The 14,033-nt window shown below is 38.5% G+C and overlaps 1 protein-coding gene across 1 annotated transcript in view; it reads left to right on the top strand.

Moving 5' to 3' along the window:
* syngap1b (synaptic Ras GTPase activating protein 1b) overlaps positions 1-13,482 on the top strand; it is a 117,199-nt gene extending 103,717 nt beyond the window's left edge. The window contains exon 22 of the mRNA XM_063879613.1: positions 8,006-13,482. Coding sequence (XP_063735683.1) covers positions 8,006-8,350 — 345 coding nt within the window. The 3' untranslated portion in view covers positions 8,351-13,482. The remainder of the gene's footprint in view (positions 1-8,005) is intronic.
* The last annotated feature ends 551 nt before the right edge of the window (positions 13,483-14,033 follow it).

Genomic DNA, 14,033 nt, shown 5'->3' with positions numbered 1-14,033 from the left:
CCCCATTTCTTATCCTGTCAATGTGAAGTAGCTCACCTCCAAGCATGACTCATGCTGTAAATATAGTGTGTGCGTTAGAAAATATATACAGTGTATGTAGTATTTATATATATGCATTTTTGTTTGAGGAATAATGCTAAGAATAGAAGAGGCAATGTGAGCCCACTCATGCTCAGAGTTTTGGACATTAATCCAGATCAGTTTCTTTTTAATTAAACCCAGACACTCTCATATTCACACTGCAATAATTCCTTTTCCTTCTTGATGATTGTCCCCAGCAGTGGTAGAAGCAGTACTCGGATTTCTTACTTTAATAAAAGCAGTAAAAGTCATTCATTTAAAGTTTTGGAAAAGTCTTATATTTTTCAAGTACCAAAAGTTCTCATTATGCAGAATAGTTCATTTGAGGATATTGCATTGTATATTATTGGATTTTTATTAAGTTAATATGAAGTTGGATAGTTTGCAAATACAGCCTTATCTCAGCCTTTATGAATGAATCATAGTTTATTTGTGGAGAGATTAGTTATTTTCTTTAGGGAATGTTTTTTTACATAAAGAAATTATACTCAACTGATGCCATGTGATGGGTATTCTCATAAATAGGTTCATGTGACACAATTTAATGCGAAATCTTAGCCTTTATAAAGCTTTTTTCAACAAAAACAATTCCCACACATAGTTTGTCAAAGTGTTGAATCAATCACCCAACTTGCTTTACTCCATTCGGTCGTTATTCCGAATCTATCTGTGGGACAATTTACCCCATGACAAATCAAAGAAAAGCTTCATGGTGAATTTCTAGTCATTCATTAAAAGGGGGGGACTTTGTAAAACATGCCAAGAGGAAAGAGAGCTACTCATGGTCGTTATTACACCCAATGAAACACTTTTATATTCTGAGAAATCCCATAAGGCTTTATACTTATACTAAAATGTATATGAATATATATTTCACATTAGAAATGGAGTTCTCACCATTGCAGAGTAGTTTCCAGGATTCTGACTAAGTCTGAAAGGAACCATTACTCTGAGCGATAAAGGGTTACACCAGCATTTAGCTGCAACATATGGCTTTATATCTACCAGAGACAATTTAAGCTCCAACTCAGCCTTGACAAAATGTTTATTGGATTAAAGAAGAGCACACTGCGAGCAGCACCCTGCTTAACATTCAAACTGTGGTGAGGTTATCTGCAAGCTGCAGGGCACTTTCAGTGTGTTGCAGGAGGAATATACAACTCCTACATTTACAGAGCCCTTAATTCCAACATTTCTAAACCCAAAAAGGGATTTTCCTTTAGTCAAGACATCTGTTCTATGTTTTTACCATTTGTAGGATACTTTAACATGGTGTGCTTCTATTGAAAGGGAAAACAACTCAACAAAGGACATCTTTTCAGGACAATCTACATAACTGCGGTTTAAAAGAATAGAAAACCCCTAATACTCAGATGTAAACATATACGCAGTAATGTTATTTTACTCATTACAGCCATGCTAGCAGCTTTGCTAAGTGACATTTTCTAATTAGCATTAAACACAAAGTAAAGCTAAGGCTGATGGGAATAGCATAGCCAATAGTTTTGCAGGTATTTATTCATAAACCAAAGTAGTTGTCTTGGTGATCATCTACATAAGTGATCCTTAGAGGGAACATTGATACCTGAACAAAGTTTCAAGGCTGTTATCTGTCCAAAATGTGTCTCAGTAATTCTCTTAAAACCCCAACGTTGACACGTCATTGTCATGGTTGCTCTAGTCTAGGGGGAAATGTTGAGTACATCTTCCTGGGACCTTGAATGTCTCTACCAAATCTCATTACAATCCATCTAAAAGTGAGTTGCTTTAAAAAAAAAGTATGCAGCACAGGGCTGTTGAATTATTTGCATTCTGTTGTGGAAATGTTTGTGTTACTCACTTAGTCTACAACGTTGATATTCAGGAAGAAATGAGATCTCCCTTAAAGCAACATGCAGCTCTCAAAACAGATGGTGCTTTCAATGAGAGTATGTATTTTAGCTTCAGGGCCTCGTGTTCATAAACCACAGCATTTAAGACGAGCAGACAGTTGAGTCCAGCGTGATGACACTTGGCTTTATTAGGGGAGACTGGAGCTCTGAGAGAGGGAACAATACATGAATAGGGAGTGAGAGGAGAGAGGCATGATGCCATTTTATCCTTGGGCCACTGCTACTAGCTTCCAAAGCAGCAGCCCACACTTAATTAGAGCTCACATTATAACACCGGTGCAGGATGCCCTAATTTTTCCCACAACAGCATCCTGTTAAACATACACTGCAAAAAAGGTCCTTCCTTCCAGAGATTCTGAGATTTCACAACTAATATAAGTAGGACAAGAATGCATTAGTGACTGCAGTATAAGTATACAAAAGCCTGTGTCAGCAACAAATAAGAAAACCACTGCCAAATATTATAAACGGGCGTCTTGCTGTCAAGCGAGACATTTTGTACTACAAGTGAGAGCATTGCAACAGTGAAGTGTACATTCAGAAAGCTGCACAGTACTTTTTAAAGGAGTTTCAGTCGTCAGCAGCATCATCCCTACCCTTACACCATCAGTACTGCTAGTCATAGGAACCTTATTATCCTATAATAATTTCATGTACATTTTCACAAAGATTGATGAATGTAGTTTATTGCTTATGTATTAATTATTTAAATACACTCATCAATATGACTCGGCTCATCTGGTCATGTTAGTTGGTCAATTGGTTGTTAGTTGGTGTTTTTATTACTGTTGGTACAGACTTCAAAAAAATGCAATCTTAATACAACATTTAAAAACTTATGACAGCTTTATTGTCCCTTTCTGTCATCCTTTGACTGGTATGACTTCAGAAAAAAGTATATAAATGTATATATTATTTAACTTACGTTTTGTTGCTGTTCAATTATTCATTTCTAGAAGCTTCCTTTAGTTTTTGCTTAACTTTGTGGGCTTTATTTTGAGCGGCAGGTATCAGTGAGTAGTATGTTAAGAGGAAACGGCCTTCTGAGCTTGCAGTTGCATCTATCATATCAATGTTTCATTCTTTTAAGAGTTGATTGCACATTGTTTTACTGGTGCTTTTTGTTGCTACTTCTTGAAAAGTGGTCATTTGCGAGTGAGAGTGGGTTGTGATTAGTGTTAACTAAGAAAATCCTATTCTCTGTGTTTTAGGACATTGTGTGTTGGTGCAAATATAATTATGGGTTTTTCAAGTGTGTATATATTTATCTTCATGTAGTAGGTGATTGCATGTTTGCATGAGCATGTTATTGTACGCTTCTGAACCAGGAAACTTCCAAGATACAGCTTTCCGAAATGTAGGGGATTTCTCAGCTGCTTTCCGATGCAGATGTCTCTTAATGCACGCTTTAACGCCTTTTTCTTTCTTATCCTGAGCATGATTTCTGATAATAATACAACGCATGGCAAGCTGCTTTAACGCTTTCAGGCTGCTGGGTTGTCTGATAATGTTTCGGATGAATGGTTGCCACAATGTACGCTGAATTGTGCGTTTGTAAACATTTTAATGTATTTCTATGTCCTTGTTGTTGTCATTTTTCATTTTACATTGTGTATGTATTGGTTTGGATGGCTGTAGTTTCCTCAGCTTCCTTCTTCTGCCTCCTGCTTTCAATCCTCCCTTCCTCTCCTTTCCTTTCCTCCTATGTTGATGAGATACGGTGATTTCTCTTAGGGGAGGCGTCAATCCATCCTAGTGCAGCCCCGTCTTGCGCCTGTCCCACCCCGAATAACCAGGTAATAAAAACCGGCAAACTCTCACTCTTCATCCATAACCTGCTGCCTCTGTTCCTCTTCTACTGTTCTCTATGTACGTCCCTGTCCATACGCAGCATCTTGTGAACTCACTGAAAGCCAACACACTGACAGGCCCACTCACATTCCCATTTATCTTTCAGAAATATGAGGCCTGTCACAGAGTGTTTAGACAGTGGTTGCTTGAAGGATTGTGTTGAACAGTGACAACAAAACATTTCAAATATTAAAACCTGCACTAAGAAGATTGACCGTGGAAGCTGTTCATCTGAAATAACTTTAGCAGTCATAAATCATGTAATGCAATGTAAGAATGCAGCACCAAGCTGACTGATCACTTTTTATTCCACAAAGTGCGGAGACGGCAAACCATTCCAAGCTAGCTTAGTTAGCTAACAACTTAGCATAGTTACGGTTACAGTGAAAACCCTCTTGTTTTGTTCTGAAGCTATTTCCGGCGCCTACAGATGAAGAAATCTAATTTATTCTTTCTGTATACAATGTAACATGACTCACAGTTGGGACCCTTGAATTGCTTGAATCAACATGACAATCTGTTGAGTCATCCTGGCAAAAGATTAACAATTTATTCCATGCACATCTTGCCTAATGAATCTTTGAAGCATCTTCTTTATAATGATGGAAGTGCCATGATCGTTCTCTTCACCACTCAAAAACATTTTTTGGTTTTTGTTTTACTAAACAGGAAAAATGTGGTGGGATGCTTTGGTTTTGTTGTAACCCTCTCACCACAGTAACTTGCCTTCTTGTTGTCATTGTTTATCATCTGAGACAGACTTTGAAAAGGGAGTTTATTTGAATTATATCACATGAATGAGGTAGCTTGTCCCTTTATTTTGACCAATGAGCATATTATGACATGCCTTTGTGGAAATTTCGGACAGTTCCTCAGCAGCTTCGACCGTTAAAATGTCTTTTTCAAAAATATTAAACATCAAATGTTTTGTGTGTGACTGTTGCAGCCCTCTGCAAGTGAAAATGCCAACACACACACACACACACACACACACACACACACACACACACACACACACACACACACACACACACACACACACACACACACACACACACACACCAACATTATTTCAGCCATTGATTCTCGTGTGATACCCTTCCTGTCAATCTTTGTAATGCAGAAAAATACAACACATTTTTTGATGATGGCATTTGCAAATATTGAGCTTAGATTGTCAGGGCATTTAAGGCTTTCCCTTGCTTAACTTTTAATTCACTAATAGCCCTAAAAAAACAACACTCAACTGAACATCCTTTTAATTTAATGTATTACCATTGATGTACAGTAAACACAGGAAGCAAATACTCTCTGTTTCAATGAAAGCCCAATGAAAGCCCAATGAAAGCCCAATGAAAGCCCAACGTTAATCTTTAACTATTCATTTTCTTTCAAGCAGCCACGTTACAAAAAAATCTGAATTTTAAAGAGGAATCCCACATGTTTTATGTTTACATAGACTTCTGTCCAGATTTATGAACAAAAAATAAGACATCAAATTTGACTATTTGGGTCTTTTAACCGTACCAGTAAATCTGTCTAGAAGTCTCCAAAGTGTTGTGTGAATTCTCTTTTATAATGGGTTTTATTCCCCTCACACACTTACATTTCCATTGAGTTTTTCATCACTTCCCAGCACAGCCTCAGATAAAGAATGTCAATTATGGGAAATCTCCGTATCTGACCCGATCCTTCCCTGAAGAACACTGATTATTGTGCACATGGTTTTGTGTTTTCTCTTTCTTTCAGTGAGTCTGTGTTTCTGGTATTTACGTGTTTGTGTATGTATTTGGCACCTGAGCACACTTTTGTTTGAATGGTGGCGTTGCCATTTGTACGTCTGGGGTTGAGTGAGATGCTAACAATACGTTGGTTTCTTTTTATTTTGCACCAGAGTTAGAGCACTATAGTCCTCTTAAGCCATACTAGTTTTATTTTCCTCGCCATATAAAAGTTGATCAAACCAAAACTTTCACATGTGGAAGAGAGGAAGATTTACAGATTGCTTTAGACATCCACGATTCAAATTGATTGGAGATTGGAGGAGATGGGTAAGAACCTGTGTGTATGATACTGTATCTGCATCATTACAATACACCTAACATTTCAGTTCTCCACTAAGTGTTTTGTGTTTCTGTCTCCAGTACCCCCAATTTTCATTAGCATAAAATACACTCACACCAAGCTGTAATTGAATGCACCAAGTAATCAAACACTGCAGCCCACAGAGAGTGGAGCGAGTTTGGTAAGTTTTTAAAAGGATGTCAGTTAACATTTTGCCATGTCTTTGTTCAGCTGCTTGTTTTTCTTGAATTTAATAGACATGTGTAATGGTCTACATATGGATATTAAACGGCACTGTTGGTTGTGTTTGAGAGTAATGAAGTGTTAGTGGAGTCATGTTACTGGCATCCTGTAACTGTCTGTAACCAAAGCAGATACTGTAGCTGTTCATAGCACCAGTTAGCGGCTGAAAATGTTTTCATCCATTTTGGTTCTGATTGAGAAGAGAAAAAGGCCCTCTAATTCACATCAGATTTTGGGGGTATTTTTTTTCTTTCTTTTTAACTTTTTTATGTCTTTTTTTTTCAAGTGAAATGGAAACACCTTTCACTCACAATGGACATACCCATCAGACATAGCTTATCCAGTGATAATTTGCCTTTGATTCATTTTCTATACTGGCTACAGACCAAACACTCCTTTCTACTTCCTGTCTTTTCCCTCTGAAGCACCTCATTCCATTACATGATACAGTATTTCATACTTCCTGTATGTTAGCATTACAGTGATATATAATGTCACGCATATTTTCCAATGTTCTGAGTTGAATAACTGCGCACATTTATCCACGCTTTTTTTTTTATGGCTATGCACTTGAGCCTCTGTAATTATGTCTAGACACCTCACAGCAAAAGTGCCAGGCAAGATAAATCAAGTGCAATTATTTGAAGAGGTTCTACCAGAGGTCTGATGGTAAAACTGTGATTTTCAGCTTTTAAAATGCATCTATATTGAAATCATCTTGCAGTAACTCTTGGATACGTTAAGTACAGTTTTAAATAGAGTCCTCATAGATGTCTATGGGCACAATAACCCAATTGTTTTCTCTTCCCACTGCTCCCACACAGACGTCAGTGAACAAGACTGGGAGTGAAGGCTGGCAAACAGACCTTGATATACACTAATAATGAAACTAGTCTTGCATTGCTGTTATTCTGCACCTACGTTGGTAAGAAAAGACGGCAAAACCAAACTTTGACTTATTCACTAATCAAAAGCTCCAACCCAGGATGAACACTAATGCAACAGCTCATTGCTTTGCCGTCAATGAGTTTGGGTTGGACTCTCGGTTGGTGAATTTCACAGGTTTGGATTTCCTGCCAGGCTTAAGGATGCACCTTTGATCTTGCTTTATTGAACTTGGCGCTGAGTTAGTTGCGGCTTAAACGTTGTTTTGCATGATTTCAGTAGCAGGCTGTTGCTAGCTATGCTGTTAAGATATTTAAAGAAGCCATAATTATAGAGTTTTTCTATAGTCTTTCAGCAACCCAATCTCGCATATCAAGTTGTTATTGAACATGATATGTTCTCAATGACACTTTACTTTTTCTCACACCCGATAAACACTCCTGGCTACTCATCCAAAGAGGATCAGGACCCTTTGACCTCAAGAATTTTAATTCCCCTTCATCCCTTCTTTCCCTGTGACCTTTTTCCTGTGCTGCCATTTCTATATGTGTACGTCATGCATCAACTTCGTAACTCATTTGACTCTCTTCTCTCTCTGTCTGTCTGTCTTTCTTTCTCTCCGTGTGATTCTTCCAATCCCTTATCACTTGTCTTTTATTTTCTAATTCCTCCCTACTTTGCTTCTGACATTGCTTTTTCATGTACTCATCAAACCGGTTCGTTGTATTCCTCTATGTTTGATGTTTTCCCACTTCCACACAATACGATCACATTCTTTTCTGGTGATTTTCCTCCTTGTCCTTTTCCAATCTTTATCTACTATTCTTACGTCCTCCTACACTCTGTGATTTTTCCCTCTTCATGTCACGTTATCTGCCTTGATTGGACATCTCCTTTACAACTCCTCACATCCCTCCAACCGCTCTCCTACGACCATCTCTCCCTGCTCCCACTCCTCTTTCCCCTCCCCTCTCTCTCTATTTCGCCAGGAAAACCAGCTTTCCTCCCTGGGTTCAGCAGACCCCGGTGTGAGAACTGAAGGTGGAGGGGGAGGTGGAGGTGGAGGAGGAGGAGGAGGAGCGCTAAACGACGAACAAGGCCTCCAAGTTTCTTCCTCGGGCATTTCCTCTGACAGCTCGCCCCACAATGGAGTCCTCCCCCAAACTGTAAACCCTCCCTCTCTGCCCACTCCTCATCAACATCCTAGTCAGAATGGAGAGCTCCCTGGCAACCAAACATCCTCCCCCATGACAACCTCACAGGCAACTGGAACCACGGCAACAGCAACTACAGTCATAGCAGAAGAAGGGGGAGTAGGTCAAACACAACACTGAGCCAAATCAGAGAGAGGTGACACACAGCTGCCCTCGCCTTTTCCCCATTTAGACAATTTAAACCAATGCCCTGAAAATTATCCACTGTAGATATTCTTATTCCCGTGGCAAGAGAGAGAAGAAAAAGTGTGCAGGAGACGAGTCGTAATCATACAGTTACTGTACAGTGCATATCACATGAACACACAACACAAAGGGCTCTTCACTGGACACTTGTTCTCTTGATGCTCACATGGAGCTTCAGTAAGTATCGGTCTTGCAGGACAAGATAACGATACCTTATCACGTAACTCTTAGAATTTGTCAAACAAAGCTTTTGACATACAAGTCGAGATGTGAACACCTGCTCTGTGCACTCATTGCCCGGCTGTGGCTTCATGAGAAATTAATACATGTAAACAACAAGCACTATAGAATGTCTTGCAACCCAAAGACTTCATAGTAGCCATTAGCAAGTGCTATAAGCTAGCTTATAGTAGCCCTTGACTCCCGTGGATGTAGTAGGTGCGTTAATTTTACCTATCCTGAACACGCCAGGCTGCAAATTGTGTAGGTAGAGATGTGGTAGTCTGGCTTTCTTAGTGCCTTTGAGTGTTTTTCAACAGGGTTTTCCAATAGAGATCTGATACAGAGGTAACAGATGGAGATACAAGTTAGCTTTGCTAGTAACAGGATTGATCTTTGGGCTGAAAACTGAGAGTCAAAGTCACAAGATCAAGCGTCTTAGAGGTTTGAGTGACGGAAGACTTTTTGGGGAACTTTTTTTGGGACTTCTTGTTTTTTTTGGACTGAGCTTTTGCAATTTTTCTCTTCTCAATCTCAGAACCGATATGTGATAAACTGGTGCTAAACAGAAACAAATGGTGCCATTTTCCAGGTCAAATGTTTGTGTCTGCCATAGCACTGCCTCTTTCATGATTCACTCACTGTCTTTTCTCTCTTTCTCTCTCCTGCGATTTGTCTTTGACAGGACTTTAATGCTCCAGTATGTCTTCTATGTGTCTTTGTCTTTGTTTTTTGTGCATCCTGTTGTGTTCTTATGTCCAAAGGGATTGTCTGGGTTTCCATATCTGTGTTTTAGAAGCGCACTCCTCCAATCTCTGGTTTTATTCACAGTTAATGAAAGCAGCTCCAGGCTCAAATTTGATGGATTATCTATTGAGCGGGTTATTTCATATTTGTAAAGACCCAGCCCCAAAGTGCTCAATTTTCACAGAGAACTAATACTATTAACATTGAATGAAGTTCCTTTGAATGAAATGGATGAATGACGTTTTAAGGTTATTTTCTGTTAATAAGTGTTGGTCCATTGTTTTCATATAAAGAACATAAACGGTGCCATTTATATTAGTATAGTATCTAAAACATTATTAAGTACATTAAAACATTTAAAAAGAAAAAAATTCAGAGCTTTCACCAAAACTAATTATGCAGCTTAATCATTGTCTCCTTGGGTTTTGATTTAGGTTACATTTATCAGCTTTTATTACACACAATGCCACTGTTGCATGATACTATTATCTTGTGTGAAAAGACCATTTCAACCATTTAGGTTTGCCTGCCATGAAGTGCCTGGGATACATATATTGAGCATCCTTTGGCCAGTAGACTAGCTAGTCATCGACCAAATGTACATAATAATGCCTTGCTTAAGAAAATAAGACATCAATATATAGCACCCCTGATGCTTGAAATAACGTATTTATTTGTGTAGTTTCCATAATATGAAGTTTAAAACAAAAGAGTGGCATCTATTTCTAAAACCGTTTTATAACAGCATTCAATTAAAAGACGTTCAGAGTACATTTTAAGATTAATGTATGATGTGTTGATGAAATGAACTCTTCAGTTGTCATGTGTCAAATGCTTAAAACCCAAGTCTTTGAAATGTTTGTATTGTGTTTCCATATTGCTTCATTTTGTGTATGAACTGTCTGTTGTAAGTTTTGTCTCGATGTAAACTTGTTTTTGTCCTTGTAGCCTCGCACACTGGTGTCACTCTAAAACAACTCAGCTTGTTTAAACGTGCAGGTTGAAGAGTTGAAGAGTCTCACATCAGCTTTGTGCCAGCCATTTTTTTTTTCTTCACTTTTAGGGTGAACAAACTACTTTTCAGTGTCAGAGATCAGCGCTAGCACTTTGTAGGCAAATGCTAGTGGATTAGCTTAAATTCATACTCTCAATGAATGTTTAACTGTTGAACCACAAAATGTTAATAATGCTAGCAGGGGAAGATTGTCTTCTATTTAGACAGCTCGTAGGGCTACTTTTTCTTGTGAAATTACTTGTGTGTAAAGAATGTTGGATTTAAAAGCGCTCTAGGTTTGAACGTCACTATCTTTTCAGAGATGTGAGATTATCCGTGATTGAGAAATTAACATTGCTGTGAAAATACCTCAGTGACTCAGGTAAACAAGCAGTTGCCTCAGAGCTGAACACAAAAACTATATAAAAGAGATGAGTCCAGCTTTGGAAAGACTGCCACCATGCAGATACTCGGTCTCAAGCTATGCTTCAATAGCACCTGATCAAGCACCCTCCCCCGTTTCTTCTCTCTCTCTGTCTACCCTTTTTTTCTCCCCCCAGCCACTCTCAAAGCTTCATGGAGGACAATGTGGAACGTAAATGGCTGATGCACCATCGGCAGTCCGCAGGGTGGCATAGCCAAATGTCCAGAGCCCTCTCTCGTGACGCGATTGGCTGACAAAGGGAGAACTTGGGGCATTGGTCCCATTCTCTTTGCTCAAAGGATGGTGCAGAGCCCCAGCGGACCATGTAAGGAAATGCTGGGTTTTTTCTTTTTTTTTTTTTTACTTTACTTGGGCTCTCTCTCTCTCTGATTTGATAACAAGATTTTTTAAATGTGTTTGACGCCTCGGGTTGGATCTACAATTCACTTTTAAAAGGTAGGCTGGACACATATTGGTGTTTGTTAGCCTGCCGAGCATGCAAAGAACAGCTATGCAGTCTGATCAAGCAAAACGGAGGAACACAAATGCCAAGGAAGGCGTGTTGCCCAAAAATGAGAGAGAGGGGAGGTGTATTATGGGTATGATGTATTTCAAAGGTGCTTGACTTCTCTTCAAATTCAGTCAAAGCTGATTTACTTTCAGAGCATTTATTTATCTCAATCTCTCTCTCTCTTATAGTCTTTTCAAATTACCCTTTGACTCCTCTTCATCTACTCACTCTTTATCTATGAAGGATTCTCAAAGCATTATTTAACCACTTCATTTTTATTCCGATTTAGACACACTTGGTCTCTTTCTTTATTCATAGTTTTCCGTTGGATCTCTTTCCGACTTTGAGTTTAGATGAAACTAAATATGCACAGCCTAATACAACAAATGAAACTGCTTCAGAACAAAACTCTTGCTTCAATGAAGACTTTGAAAAACCGGACAGAATGTTATTATTTATATTTCTATGATATTGCTTATTCTTACAATAGTATTTAAAAAGAACTCTTCGTCAGAAATCTTCCGGAGCAGATATTTATTTCTTGATAAAGATAGATGCCTCTATCTAATGGAAGTTCATAAATAATCCATTTTATATGAAGCAAGTATTCTTACTCAGACAATCTTGTGGAGAGTATCGTTGCCCTAAAGGACTGTGAAGAAAGGGACAAACTTGTGTTTTACCTACTCCCCTCGCAGCAGTTTGCACGTTGCTGTGACCTGTGCCCCCCCACCCGCCTTCCTGTTGGTTATAATCATTCGAAACAAAAAAAGAAAAAGTGGACGGATGTTTCTCGCCCAACAATCGCCATGGAGCTCTCCATTTACGGACGATGTGAAAGTCTTCGATGAGGACATTCTTATTGTTTTGTACTCCACTTTCAAATATCTGTCTGTAGAGTTTAACCGAGCAGAGGATGAAATCTTGGTTTCAGTGTGGCCTCATTTTTGCAGTCAAATTGCTGTAAAACTCCCCATTCATTTCAATGGATGGACCCCATTGACACCGGTCTGAGTTGAAATCCCTGCCACTCGCACTTATGACTGAACCGACGACAGAGAGAGATATGTTAGAGGTCCTGCTGAAACGAGTGAATGTGTTTGTACAAAAGTGTGTGTACTGGCTAAATCTTTGTGTATATACTGGATAAATGTGTATATATGGTATGTCTATGTGTATATACAGTTTGTTTCTATATGCAGAGTGTACAGTTATTTTTCCTCTAATGTTTCTCTCTCTTTCTATGACTAGGTCTTCTCAAGTCACCAATACTGAGGCATGGAAAGGTTTTTAAATGTACTGAGCTATCAGAGGCACTTAGGGCACAGACTTAGAATACCAGCCAGGTCTGTCACTTAGTTGCATTCTTAAAGCTCTCACACAAGAAGTTACTCACATAATCTTAAGCTTGCACTCATTTTCTGACCAACTCAAAAGCTTTTCTAAGTAGATTTGGGTGACCAAGCAATGTTTGTACATATATAGACTAAGACAATTTTTCCAGAGACCTCCATCTGCATTTCTTTGAAAATTCTCGACCTGTTTTGAGTTCTTACGTATCTGACTTTCACTTTAGGTTCCTATGGTATATGTTTGCAACGGTTGTCATTCAGAGTTATATATTTATTCCGACAACCCTTATATATTTCTTGAAATTTTGTTCCCCAAATTCTGCCTTTCATGGAGCCCTCTAACCTTTCGTTAAGATTTGGTTAGACTGGCAAAACCTTCCATGAAAGTATACTGTCATTACCTAACACTGCTTGTTTTTGTATAGGTCCTTACTAAATAAGTGTGCCTCCCCCCTTATACTCTAACTAACCATAGCTCCATTTAATCCTCTGGTCACTCATCTTCATACCCCTTGACAAGCCATAGCCCCCCCCCACCCCCACCCCCCCAAAAAAACTCCTCTATTGTTGTTTTGACAGGACAGACATTTGGGGATTTTGTGTATATTAATGGAAGAGTGGTGTTGAAGAGTGTATTGCAGTTGTATATGGATTTGTTATGAATGTGGATATTCTGATATCATTGAATTATTATTGTAATAATGATAATAATTATTGCCACTTTGATTTTGTTGATTGATTAAGATGCCATTGTTCCTTCTTTTTTTTTTTTTGGAATACACCGGAAATTATATTTTTCGGGTGGGTGAATCTGGAGATAGAAATACGTAAATAAATAAATAAACAAATAATTAAATTCTTAACCTGTTGTGGAAATGTGTGTTCTGTTCCTTAATGCAATAACATTTGAAGTGTCTGTCCATTCCAGATTATTGCTGACAATAGTCTCTATTTTTGGTATTATCAACAAGTCACAAGAACACCAATGTTGTCCAAAAACTGTTAAAAACACATCAATAATTCAAACAGTTACAATAGGCGATATGTTACCGTGACTTTGGTTATCAAGCCATGACAATAGTCCCAAACATTTGCACCATTCCTCCTGTTTGAATAACATAACATTCACAGCATGCACACCTTTATATCAAGATTGTGACATATAAAGAAAATCAAACAAATATGTCTACACTTCTAGATAAAAGTGAGGGTATTGATCTGCTTTAATGTCTGCAATAAAATAATGATTTCTTTCGATTGCAATCTGATGGCAGACCAAAGTACTTGCTCATCTGGGTCAGATATATTTGGCTTACATAGCAGGACTGTGATTCCTCTCTTGAGGTGAGCAGAGCAGATCATTTCTTCAC

Source organism: Eleginops maclovinus, chromosome 3 (genome assembly GCF_036324505.1).
Source record: "Eleginops maclovinus isolate JMC-PN-2008 ecotype Puerto Natales chromosome 3, JC_Emac_rtc_rv5, whole genome shotgun sequence".
Taxonomy (NCBI): Eukaryota; Metazoa; Chordata; class Actinopteri; order Perciformes; family Eleginopidae; genus Eleginops; species Eleginops maclovinus.
The sequence above is the reverse complement of the archived record's forward strand: the minus strand, read 5'-3'. Positions and strand labels throughout refer to the sequence as shown.